General features: G+C 42.6%; 2 protein-coding genes and 1 pseudogene across 2 annotated transcripts in view; 2 read left to right on the top strand and 1 right to left on the bottom strand.

Moving 5' to 3' along the window:
- RALA (RAS like proto-oncogene A) overlaps positions 1-13,001 on the top strand; it is a 76,711-nt gene that overhangs the window by 36,488 nt on the left and 27,222 nt on the right. The window lies entirely within an intron of this gene.
- On the top strand, positions 4,079-5,472 carry LOC125080706 (aspartate aminotransferase, mitochondrial-like; annotated as a pseudogene).
- On the bottom strand, positions 5,523-6,022 carry LOC125080708 (60S ribosomal protein L26-like). The gene has a single exon (XM_047694678.1). It carries the CDS (start codon positions 5,973-5,975, stop codon positions 5,538-5,540), a length of 438 nt encoding a protein of 145 aa, XP_047550634.1. The 5' UTR covers positions 5,976-6,022; the 3' UTR covers positions 5,523-5,537.

Raw genomic sequence — 13,001 nt, 5'->3', positions numbered from 1 at the left:
CAGTCGCTCTGTGTGGGAATCATTTTAAATTAATGTTGTCCAGTCTCTTCTTCTGCCTCCATCAATCCATCTAGAACCCCAGTGGTCTTTATTCCAGATGTAATGATGATTTGTCCTGTGGTATCATCCCTGACCATCACTCCTCTTCTCAGCTGCATTTCTTACCCTCTCACTTCCCCATCAAAATCCGGGTATATTTTTGCCCACTTCTTGACTAGTGTTAGGAGACTTGGAGCAATAGGTGTGCAGAATTTAGTACCTGGTACAAAGTAGTATATTCAGTAAATGTTAGCTGTTTTTAGTTGTGGCCACTTCCTATTAAATGAATCATATGAAACTGCTGTTTTATAAGCTAAAAAAGAAATCTAATGTGGGCAGTTTTATATAGTTCAACTTTATAGATACAGAGAGTGATTGTTTTAAACCAGGATGCGAATTAGAATTATCTAGTCAGCATTTTACTGTATGTAAATATACACTGGCCCCATCCCAGCCCATTGAATCAGGATCTTCATGCATGGGTCCTGGATAAGTCCCTTTTTTTTTTTTTTTTTTTTTTAAGAGAGGGAACATGAGCGGGGCAGGGGGTCAGTGCACAGAGAAAGAGAATCCCAAACAGGCTTCACACCCAGTGTTGAACCCACTGCTGGGTTCAGTCTCACAACCCTGAGATTGTCTGACCTGAGCCGAAATCAAGTCTGGCACCCAATCAACAGCCACCCAGGTGCCCCCTGGGTAAATGTATTTTTTTTTTTAAGATTTATTTATTCATGAGAGAGAGAAGGGCAGAGGCAGAGGGAGAAGCAGGCTCCCTGCCAGCAGAGCCCAATGCAGGACTCAAATCCCAGGACCCTGGGATCATGAGCTGAGCTGAAGGCAGAGGCTTTAACCCACTGAGCCAACCAGGTGCCCCATGAGTAAAGCATTTTTAAAAAGCTCTCCAGATGATTCAAATTCATATTTCTGCTAAAATACCTGTCAGAGAATCTCCCTTTCAGATTGTTTTCTTTTAACGTACAAGTTCTTTTCTACAGACTTCTATGTTTCTCATGTAATCCATTTTTTGGTCATCAATTGAAACTTTATTTTTATGACTCCTCAAATTATTGTCATTTTTAACTTCAAGATATGATCAAATCTCGAATTTAGATTTATCAGTATTTAATCTTGGGGAGGAAAATCTAGGTGCTATAGGATGTTTTCATGATTTTCAAGGAACTTCCAGGTCTTTTTTCCCCCAGTTCTGAAAGATCACTTCACATTATTTTTCATGCAGCTTAAATGTAGGATTTTACACTTTTCCAATATACTTTTGCCTTTTCATGCAAAAGAGAATAAGTAGTAGTAAGCAGGCCACAATTCAGTGTAACATACATTGACTCACCTGACTCACAATGGCAGCTTACCCACATAATTTTAATGTAGCCAAGAGAAAATGGAGGGAGTTTCTTTGAACAGCAGCTTTCTTCCTTCACTGATACGAATTTGTTTCTTGTTCTCTTATTGTTAACCAGTGTTTTGAAATTTCTGGTAAGTGGGTTCTAGATAAGCCCAAAATTACGAGCAAAATTTCTGTTAGTTCATTGACAGCTGTAGACAAAATATTAAAACCCCGAAAAGAGAATTCTGGGCTTTTTTCTACCTCCCACCACTGTGTTCTCTCTGATTTGCACTCCTTACTCATGAAGTGGGGTTGCTTTAGTGGCATATATAGTTTCTTAAAATACAGAGAAGTTTAAGTTCAGTGCGGCTCCTGAAGAAAAATGACTCTCAAATTTGTAAAGCACTTCATTAAAGTGTATATATACACTAAACAACATGCAGCCTTTGCTTAGTTACCTTAAAATTTTTTTCTGAGGAAGGAATATTGAATTTTACCTAATGCCTTTTTCTTTTCTGTTGATTATATGGGTTTTCTCATTTGGCTTATTCATGTGATTAGATCTTACTCTAGCATTCTTGATATTAAGCTGTTAGTATTTCTGGGATCTAACACATTTAACTGTAATGGATTATACATTACTAAGAGGTAAAAATGAAGTATTTATATTTTATGAAATGCCTGTTCTTTAATGAGATTACAATGTGGCCTTCTTTTTAGTATGATTGCTGCCATTTAGTACCCCTGGCTTTTATTACCCAAATGAAATGATTAGGGTAGCTTTTCTGTGCTACCCATGAGAATTATCTCTTTAGGTTTAAGAGGAATTGCCTTTAAACCTCTCTGGGGCCTGGGGCTCCTGGGTGGCTCAGTCATTTGAGCTTCCAACTCTTGGCTGTGGCTCAGGTCATGATCTCATGGTTGTGGGGTCGAGGCCCATGTCCAACTCTGTGCACAGTGAGGAGTCTGCTTCAGATTCTTTCTCCCTCTCCTTCCCCCTTGCCACTCCCCACTCACTCACTCTTTCTCTTGAATAAATAAAATCTTTAAAAAACAAACAAAAACTGTCTGGGGCCCAGGCCCTGTAGAAAGGTCAATCTTATCAGTTTCTTCCATAGTGGTAGTAAAGTTTAGATGGTAAACACTTAGGATGTGGATTTTTTAAAAAATCCTGGCTTCGCACCAACAGTGTGACTTTGGGCACCTTCTCAAGGCTCTCTGTGGCTGAGCTGTAAAATGTGGGTTATAGTTTTGATGTCCTTTAAGAGTTTCTTAAGATAATCAAGTAGTTGAAAAAGTGTCCAACTTAAATACTCAATAAATGAAAATATTTATTTTCCTGCAGTGTTACTGTCTTATCTTCAGTTTGTTTTTTTTTTTTTAATTTCCCTTTTATTCTTTTTCCTGCTTTCCTTGGAATTTTTCTCCCAGTTTCTTGAACCATATGATCGGTTGAATGCTCTGTATAAAATAGTTCTCGTGGGGCATCTGGATGGCTCAGTCGGTTAAGCAGTTAAGCATCTGCGTTGGGCTCAGGTCCAGATCCCAGAGTCCCAGGATTGAGTCCTGTGTGGGTCTCCCTCCTTGGCAGAGAGTCGGCTTCTCCCTCTATGCCGCAGCCCTCATCCCCTTCCCTGCTCCTCTGCTCATTCTCTCTCTCAAATAAATAAACAAAATCTTATAAAAAAGATAAGGTAGTCCTAGAAGAAGATAAAATTCAAAAATATTAACATTAAGTTACCACACAGGTGACTTTTCCCTTTTACTTTTACTCTCCAAGTTTTATATGAATACATGTTGCTTTTTATAATAATGAAATATTGGGGCACCTGGGTGGCTCAGTGGGTTAAAGCCTCTGCCTTCGGCTCAGGTCCTGATTCCTGGGATCGAGCCCCGCATTGGGCTCTTTGCTCTGCAGGGAGCCTGCTTCCTCCTCTCTCTGTCTCTCTTTCTTTCTCTTTCTCTCTCTGCCTTCCTCTGCCTACTTGTGATCTCTGCCAAAGAAATAAAATCTTTATATATATATATATAATGAAAAATTTAGTGGAAGAGAAGCACACATCCCATGTGCGTGTGTGTATGCATGTGGGCGGTTGATCAACACTATTGGTAACATTAAGAGTACTCAACAGCATTCAAGATAGCCTTCAGATATGGGCCTGTGGTTAAGCGCCTCGGTGGCTCAGTCAGTAAGCATCTGCCTTTAGCTTAAGTCATGATCCCAGAGTCCTGGGATCGAGCCCCGCATTGGGCTCCTGCTCAGCAGGAAGCCTGCTTCTCCCTCTCCCACTGTTCTCTCTCTCGCTGTCTCTCTGTCAAGTAAATAAATAAAATCTTAGAAAGAAAGAAAGCAGGAAAAGAAATCAGCCTGTGGTAAACAGTTTTGCAAAGGAGAAAGTTGATAAATACTCAAGCTGTTATTAAACATAAGTTCAGATTGTCTATTTTTATATTCATTTTTAGAGTTTTTAATGAAAAACATTGATATTTCCTGGTTTTTTGCTGTGTCATGTTTATACAGCAAGCATCAGAGAGTACATACTAGAAGCTTAATGAGACTACATGGATGCCTCGTGCCATGCGTGATAGCAAGTCAGAATTTCAGAGGTTACCAGTTTCTGTTTTCTTTCTTTCTGTGTTTTGAATGACTCCCTGCTATTATTTAAGAAGAATTGGCGGCTGGCCCTCTGCTCCACCTTGCAGTTCCACCACTGCCTTCTCTCCGCCCACCTTGGCCTTGCTGCGCCTCCCCGCGGGCGTACTGTCCCGGTTCACTGCCACCTTCCACCTAGGCCTCTCTCTGCGGTCTCTGCCAGAGCCAGTTCCTGGTGGACCCATGTGGAAATGGGACTCCCAGATTCCATCCTGGAAGTCCCAGAAGCCTTTCAGAGAGACAACAGCAAAAAGATGAATCTGGGAGTTGGTGCCTACTGGGTGGTATGGAAAGCCTATGTGCTTCCCAGTGTCTGGAAGGCAGAGGCCGAGACTGCTCCAAAATACGTGGACAAGAATACCTGCGTGTCATGAGCCTTGCTGAATTTTGTAAGGCAGCTGCAGAACTAGCCCCGGGTAAGACCAGCCAAGTGCTGAAAAGTAGCACATAGGTCACCCTGAAGACCATTTCTGGACCTTGAGGATTGGAGCCAGTTTTCTGCAGAGATTTTTTAAGTTCAGCCAAATATCTTCTTGGGGAATCATCCTGGGGAAATCAGGGACGCTGGCATGCAGCCCCAAGGTTAATTGATACGATAACCCTAAGACGTGCAGCTTTGACTTCACAGACACGATGGAGAACATTTAGAAAATGCCGCAGCAAAGTGTTCTTCTGCATGCCTGTGCCCACAGTCCCACGGGAGTGGACCCTCACCCTGAGCAGTGGAAGGAAATTGCAATGGTGGTGAAGAAGTTTCTTTGCGTTCTTTGACATGGCCTCCCAAGGCTTCGCTAGCGGTGATGGCAACAAGGACGCCTGGGCTGTACGCCACCTCATCGGACAGGACATTCAGGTTGGCCTCTGCCAGTCTCGTGCCAAGAACAGGGGTCTGTATGGAGAGCACATGGGAGCCTTCACTGTGGTCCACCAAGAAGCTGACACAGCCAGAAGGGCGGAGTCACAGTTGAAGATCTTGATCCACCCGACGTATTCCAACCCTCCCTGATCCGTGGGGCCCAGATTGCCTCCACCATCCTGGTCAGCCCCAACCAGGAGGCAGGCCCTGTGTGTGTGGCCCACAGCATCATGAGCGTGCTGACTTCACTGGTCTCCAGCCTCAAAGAGGGCTCCTTCCACACCGGCAGCACATCACCGACCAGACTGGCGTGTTCTGTTTCACAGAACTAAAGCTCGAGCAGGCTGAGAGGCCAAGGAGTTCTCCGCCTGCATGACAGAGGATGGCCGCACCTCTGTGGCAGGGGGCTACCTTGCCCATGCCTTTCACTAGGTCACCACGTCATTTCCCTGGTGAGAGGAAACAGAGACAACCTTCCCATCTATGGCCTCCACTGAGGTTCACACGGAGGAAGAAGGAGGGCGGGTGGTGGCCCGCTCGTCATTTCTTTCAACCACAGGACTTAACACTCAGCCACTGAATGTTTCTTTTTTTTTTTTTTTTTTTCGTTTTAACAGTTTTTATTTCAAGTCACAGAGAAGACTACTTTACTCCTGTATCTTCTCAATTGTTTCTTCCTTGTATTTGCCCTTTTCCTTTCCTACTTGGCGAGATTTGGCTTTCCGTTCAAGGATCTTTTTGCGGTCTTTGTCCAGTTTTAGTCTAGTGATAACCACCTTGCTAGGGTGAATGCCCACATGGACGGTTGTGCCATTCGCCTTCTCTCGCTGCACTCGTTCAATGTAGATGATGTACTTCTTCCTGTAGACCTGGATGACCTTGCCAATCTGCTGACCTTTGTAGTGTCCTTGCACAGCCTGCACTTCGTCATCCTTCCGGATGGGCATGGAGCGCACGTTGTACTTCTGCCTCAGCTCCTTGGAAAGAGGGGAGGACATGATCTTCCTGTGAATGTGGGACGGCGCGTTGAAGTGCCGCTTCCGGTTCTTGCTCCGGTCGGAAGTCACGAAGGGATTGAACTTCATCTCGGCCACAGGAGCCTCAGCGATGGCCACAGAAGGGAAGAGATCACTGAATGTGTTTCTTAGAGAAGGACATGTCGTGAAATAGGGCAGAGGCATCTGTGGCGGGTGTCTGAAGCTTTGTGGCTCAGAACCAAACTCCTGCTCATCCGTTAACTCCAGCTGTTCAAAAGAGTTTACACATACAGGCAAGAAATAGGCCCAAAACAAAACAGAACACTTGTCGATCATGCCATTGCGATGTTCCAGAAGCTTTCGCTGCTGCACATGATGCTGTTGGGGGCAGCTCTGTAGATCCAGCATGAGCATAGCACCCACGGGGCGGTGTTGCGGGAAGCCGTGCTCCGGCATTAGCAGGCAGCCTCGTGCTCGTCCTCCCGTGATTGAGCGAGCCGACCCGCAGGCCTCGTTCCAGAAATCGTGGTGCATGAAAACTAGCAAGTGTGCTTCCCCTGCCGCGAGGAAAATAAAGACGGCATTTCCTGTCTTATTTAATAAAGACAATAGGCTCTTCTTTTTAATACTTTCAGGCATTTTAACGTTCCTGTCTTCTCCCTTAGCATTGCTGTTCTTTTCATTAGGCACAGAGATCTGTACCGAGCCCAGGTTCTCATCCTGTCCTACTGCTTGACCGTCAACCCAGTCCTATAGGGCTTAGTTCGGCTTCCTCTTCAGTGATTGACTGTCTCCTGTCGGGATGCCGCCTCTGCCCGTCGGACCTCTTCCTTCCTTCAGTACAGCCGTCAGTCTCTCATCTCACCGCATGAGCGGGCGATGCAGGGCAGAACCAGAAAAGAGGAGTATCCTGGCTCCAGTTGTAACCTGTGTGTGCCACCAGCTGCACTCAGGCTCCACATTTCCCTTTGGAAAGATGACCGTCAGCTGCTCCAGTCACATAGACTCAGTACAGTCTGGTTTCTCTGCTAAAGTATCTATAGATCCCCGCGCCGAATAAAATTAAATAAACCATTGGCTCTTGAACCTTATTTCCGTAAAGTAGGAACTCAGCATGTGGTCTAGGAAAGAGCTGTAGTAGAGGTCAGTTGGTACAAAGGTTCTCTTTATTGCCGTAGAGTTAATCTTTAGCTTTAAATTCCTGGTTTATGGGGCGCCTGGGTGGCTCGGGTGGTGAAGCATCTCCCTTCAGCTCAGGTCACGATCCTGGCACTTGGAGGATCCAGCCCCGTGTTGGGCTTCCTGCTCGGCCTGGAGTCTGCTTCTCCCTCTCCCTCTGCCCCTCCCCGTTTGTGCGTGCTCGCTCTCTCTCACTCTCAGATACGTAAAATCTTAAAACTAAATTCCTGGTTTATAAAAATAGTTTCAGTACTTCATTTGCAGAGCATGACTGATCAGTATGGCCCTTTGTAAATTCCTAGTTTTAGCTAACCTGTCTCAATGCTCTAAAGAAAACATTTTTTAGGGGTGCCTGGGTGGCTCAGTGGGTTAAAGCCTCTGCCTTCGGCTCAGGTCATGATCCTGGGGTCCTGGGATCGAGCCCCGCATCGGGCGCTCTCTCTCTCTCTGCTTGGCAGGGAGCCTGCTTCCCTTCCTCTCTCTCTGCTTGCCTCTCTGCCTACTTGTGATCTCTGTCTGTCAAATAGATAAATAAAATCTCTTAAAAAAAATCACTTCAACACTTCTCTATAGCAGCAGTGAAGACTACTGGCTCTCCTTTCTCTTTTCTCCCACTTGTGCCTCACTCCTACTCCGTTTCTGTGCCAGAATTTGCCTAATCTTAACTTTTTTATTTATGATTATTTGGTCACTCATTTCAGGAAACCTATTTATTTTTAAAACTGGTTCTGGATACTTGTATTCTTTAAAACTGATGCAAATTTGGGGCACCTGGGTGGCTCAGTCAGTTAAGCATCTGCCTTTGGCTGAGGCCATGATCCCAAGGTCTTGGGATTAAGCCCTGTGTCACAGTCCCCGCTGAGCAGGGAGGGAGTCTGTGTGTTCCTCTCCTGCCTGCCCCCCACCCCCAGCCCATGCTCTCTCACTTGCTCTCTTTCAAATAAGTAAATAAATAATCTTTTTTTTTTTTTAAGATTTTATTTATTTATTTGACAGAGAGAAATCACAAGTAGGCAGAGAGGCAGGCAGAGAGAGAGGAGGAAGCAGGCTCCCTGCTGAGCAGAAAGCCCGATGTGGGGCTCGAACCCAGGACCTGGGATCATGACCTGAGCCGAAGGCAGCGGCTTAACCCACTGAGCCACCCAGGCGCCCATTGTAAATAAATAATCTTAAAAGATAAAACTGAGGTTAATTTTAATTAGATGTCTTTAATGAGATTTTTGTAGTTCCTGAATTTGAAATATTTTGGGATTTCAAGGAAGTCACCAAGGATTTTAAGAGTCTCATGCCCTACCGACTGAGCTAGCCAGGCTCCTCATCACCAAGGATTTTAATTAAGGTTTGTGTAAGTGAAAGCCAGTAGACTGACTCCTCTGTGTCAAGGAGAGCTCCCAGTCAAATGACAGAGGAAAATAAAATTTACAGACAGAAATTTGTAAATTTGCAACAGCACTGAGAATGGGAACAGATGAAGTGACCATCAACAAAGCAGACTTTCCAGGTTTTGGAAGACAGAAAACAGATGGCACTGAGGGATGAACCGGGGTGGTGGAAGCCCCAGTCCGGCATACCCAGGAGCAAAGCCTGCAAGGGGAATCTCTTCTTCCCATAGGTTGCTGAAGAGGCTTGGTGCTGAGTCAGGAGGAACAGCAGAAGAGATGATAGGACACGGTATTATGTATGTATGTGTCAAGAGTTAACTGGATAATCCCTGCCCATACACCCAGCCTATACAAATGGTGCAACAACACTGGTTCCCATGGTAATTTTGGAAATCGATGTTCAGAAAACGTTTCCTTTTAAACTCTCAGCCTGAGGAGGACTCGGAGTTCCAGTGAAAGTGTTAGTGACCCAAGGTAAACTCTCCTTGGTTTGATCTTTGGGGAAGAATCCAACCTGTCATGCTGTTCCTTGCCCAAGAGCCCTGAAGTGAAGTGTGTCTGTTAAAATGCCAGTGAACCTAGAGTCTCCAGATCTGTAACGGGAAGTAGGTCACCCACCACCAGTGGAAATGGCCTGGGGAAGCTAGAGGAAATAAAGCCTAACCAGTGGTGACATGAAATTTTATAAAATGTAGTACAATACTATTGCTGGATTAGTACAGGATATGAATTAACAGTTCACAAAATAACTAAATGGAAAAGATATTCATCCTCTTCATGTAATCAAAGACGGAATAGAAATAACAATGAGATCTTTTTCCTAATATATAATGAGCAGATTTTTTTAAGCAGGTTTTTCTTTTAAAGAATACCAATTGCTAACAGGAATGTTTGAACAATTGTACAGCCCTTTTGAAAAGGAGTTGGACATTATGCCTAATAAACCTTAAACAATCCATTCATTCATTTCTATTTCTTAGACTCTACCTCATGAAAAGCATTTTGAATGTAGAAATAAATGGTCATTCATTGTTACACTGAAGAATTCTAACTGGCTATAGCATCTTCTATTACAACACTTGGTAAGCAAACTGATGTACATCTACAGAATGACTGTTAAATAGCCATAAGAATTATAACCATCGAGTCAACAAAACACAGGAAAACAAGTGTGACTTAAATGGAAAGGGAGGCAGAAAGCGAACTTGTGTATTGCAACTTGACCTCTTCCCATCCTGTCTCAGTGCTTGATTATGACTCGCTTATATCTCTCTGCCCATCCACTACTGCCCCCTCCCATGCCTAGCATGGTACCTGACTCTCAGTAATTATGTTGACTCCGAAGATGGGCGTAGGAAAAAGAAACGGGAAGGAAATCCAGAAATAAGCCAAAAGATCGGAGAAGCCACTTTACACAGAGAGAGCTAACTTACATGCGTTAGAGTGGAATTTAACAGATGTCTTCATGTGAAATTAGATTCCTTAAAAATATTTCATGTGTTCATAACTGTTTACTGTTAAACTTTTTGTATTCTAATATGTAGTGCTTTTTTTTTTATGATTGACTTACTTATTTTAGAGAGCGCGCAGGGAGGGGGCAGAGGGGGGGAGAGAGAGAGAGACTGAAGCAGACTCCATGCTGAGCGTGGAGCCCAACACTGGCTCCATCCCACAACCCTAAGATCACGACCCAGGCCAAAACCAAGAGTCAGTTGCCTAACTGACCATACCTCCCAGGCACCCCACTAATATCTAGGTTTGATATGTCTTATTTGAATAATTTTTAAGCTGAATCATTCATATATGATCAATTCAGTTATTTTTTCTGGTTGCATTTTTTAACTTAGCAGAGCTTTGATAGACAATATGAAGTTCATAAACTATCAATAAGAGAAACTGTAATTTTATATATATATGTATATATATAATTTATAGCTCACACCCAGTGGAACCTAAAGCAGATATGTTACATACTTTTTTATTTGATCTGTTAAGCATCCAGGCTCTGAGTATTATTTCTTCATCCAGTTTTGTAGCTAGTAAAATTCAGTAAATAACACTTAATGTATTTAATTTTCAAATAAGTAACATATTCGCATCATTCAAAATTCAGATGATTACTATCTGTTATGTATCCTCCATAGTTACCATAGCAGTACAGAAGCAAAATGTATATTATTTATAATTATTATTTACTGTTTTCATAAACTATGTAATCTTATTTCAAAACCACATTTAGGGGCTCAAAGACAAGTGTTAAAATAGCTGTAAATAGTAGTTTTATCAGTTTTTTCTTCTTTTACCTTTCGGGTTCCACTCTGTTGTTTATTTCTCAACATTACTGAAATCAAGTCATAAAAGGACTCCTGGGTGGCTCAGTTGGTTAGGTGTCTGCCTTCAGCTCAGGTCATGATCTCAGGGTTCTAGGATCGAGTCTGTCATCGGCTCCTTGCTCCGCAGGAGGTCTGTTTCTCTCTCTCTCCCCCTGCCCCTCCTCCCCTACTCATGGGCTCTCTCCCTCTTGTTCTCTCTCAAATGAAATCGTTAAAAAAAAAAAAAAAGAAAGAAAGAAATCAAGTCATAATGTGGTAACAAAAGATTGAGGCTAAGGTGAGAAAAAGACACTTATACTTAGGCTATACTTAGATTCTTGTTTTAAATTATTTTTTTTATTTTTTTTAAAGATTTTATTTATTTATTTATTTGACAGAGAGAGATCACAAGTAGGCAGAGAGGCAGGCAGAGAGAGAGAGGAGGAAGCAGGCTCCCTGCCAAGCAGAGAGCCCGATGCGGGATTCGATCCCAGGACCCCAAGATCATGACCTGAGCAGAGGCCCAACCCACTGAGCCACCCAGGCGCACCTTGTTTTAAATTATTTTGATCTGTTAAAAGATCAGTATTGATTTCCATTATTTCCCTGAATGAATCCTTCTCACCATCAACCCCCAAGCCCCCCCTGCCCCCCTGCCAACAAAAGGCTGCTCCTTCCTCCTCTTTTCCTTACCCATGTCCATTCTAGCCAGAAAGTTGGGTGATTTGGCTTGAACTTCCCCATTCACCCCTCACATCTAATCTGTCCCCAGACTGGTTGAGTATCTCTTAAATCCATCCACACCTTCTCCCTGGTCCACATTCAAGCTCACGTGGCCCTCTAGCCTTCCAGCCATTCTGCCAGCCTCTGAGTAATAGTCTCTCTCTTCGGAACTCCTGGTGGGTCTCCACTGCTCTGAAGACAAAAATCTAAATTCCTGGTACATAAGGTTCTATTCCTGGCCCTTTTTACTTCTGGCTTCATCTCACTCTCTCCCTCCTGGGTTTACCTCTGGTTGGCTAGTGCTTTGTCTTTTAAGTCTCAGCTCTCAGTTTCTCATTTGTTCTAGAGAATTTTTTGTTAGTTTTAACTGAGGCAAGGGCTTTACCTTTGTGCTGATAATAGTAATTTTTCCTGACTGGTGGCTGAATATTTGCTGCAGAGAAAGGTTGGATCTTCTGAAAAGATGCTTAAAAAGTTGAATGTTTATATTATCCATGCTTACTCTATCAGACATCTTACAGTACTGTTTTATTCACGTTAACCTTGGCTTTACAAACAGGTGGAGACCCAAGGAGATAAAATAATTCAAGCCTTTGTGATTTTAAGTCTGTGCTTTGATATCTGACATGTTTGGCAAGTCATATAAATAATGTTATTATTCAGACAAAGCAAAATGTTAGGACATCTTTAAGTGGTTTCCAGCCACTGTGCCTTTAAAACAGTATTGCTTTCCTTAGTTCAGTCTTTATTATGATTTTGTACTCTCCTTAGTCAGTACAGCTTGAATAATTAGAAAATATTATGTTGTTATATTTCAAAAATAAAACAGTGCCTCAAAAATTAAACTTTCTGACTTTGAATGTTGCTCATGTAGACCTTGATTGTATACTTTAAAGTGGAGGAAGACCTCCTAAGAGTTTAGGGTGACAATTACTACTAATGTCATGTTTCACCTGGACTTCCTTCCACCTTCTCTTTTTAACAATGACAAATTAATAAGGTTTTGTTTATAAATATTCAAAACGGTAGTTTCTTTGTCATTTAATATTTGTCAAAGATTCATTGGAATTCCAAAAGTATGAAACAAAAAAATGATGAATTAGACTTTGTCAAAATTAAAAGCTGCTCCTCTTCAAAAAAACATGTAAGGAAAATGAAAAGATAAGCCACAGATTGGGAGAAAATATTTTCTGGTAAAGGGTTTTATTCCAGAAAATATAAAGAACTCTTAAAACTCCCTGAAAAAACAAAACCCAATTTTTATAAATGGGCAAAAGATTTGAACACCAATAACATAGATGGTAGACAACCACTTGAAAAGATGCTTAACATGATTAGCTATTAGGAAAATGCAAATTACAACCAGTGAAATACTAGTACTCATCTATTAGACTAACAGTACCCGGACAGAAAGCAATAGAAATCTTCTGTATCTTAGTGGAAATGCAGAAGGGTACAGCCACTTGGAAAACATATTTAAACACACCATGCAGTTTAGCAATCCCATTCCTAGGTATTTACCCGAGAGAGGTAGGAAG

Source organism: Lutra lutra, chromosome 11, assembly GCF_902655055.1.
Source record: "Lutra lutra chromosome 11, mLutLut1.2, whole genome shotgun sequence".
Lineage (NCBI taxonomy): Eukaryota > Metazoa > Chordata > Mammalia > Carnivora > Mustelidae > Lutra > Lutra lutra.
This window is presented reverse-complemented; position numbering and strand designations above follow the sequence as displayed.

Coding starts and splice junctions, on each gene's coding strand:
- LOC125080708 (XM_047694678.1), bottom strand. CDS start 5,975: ATGAAGTTCAATCCCTTCGTGACTTCCGACCGGAGCAAGAACCGGAAG.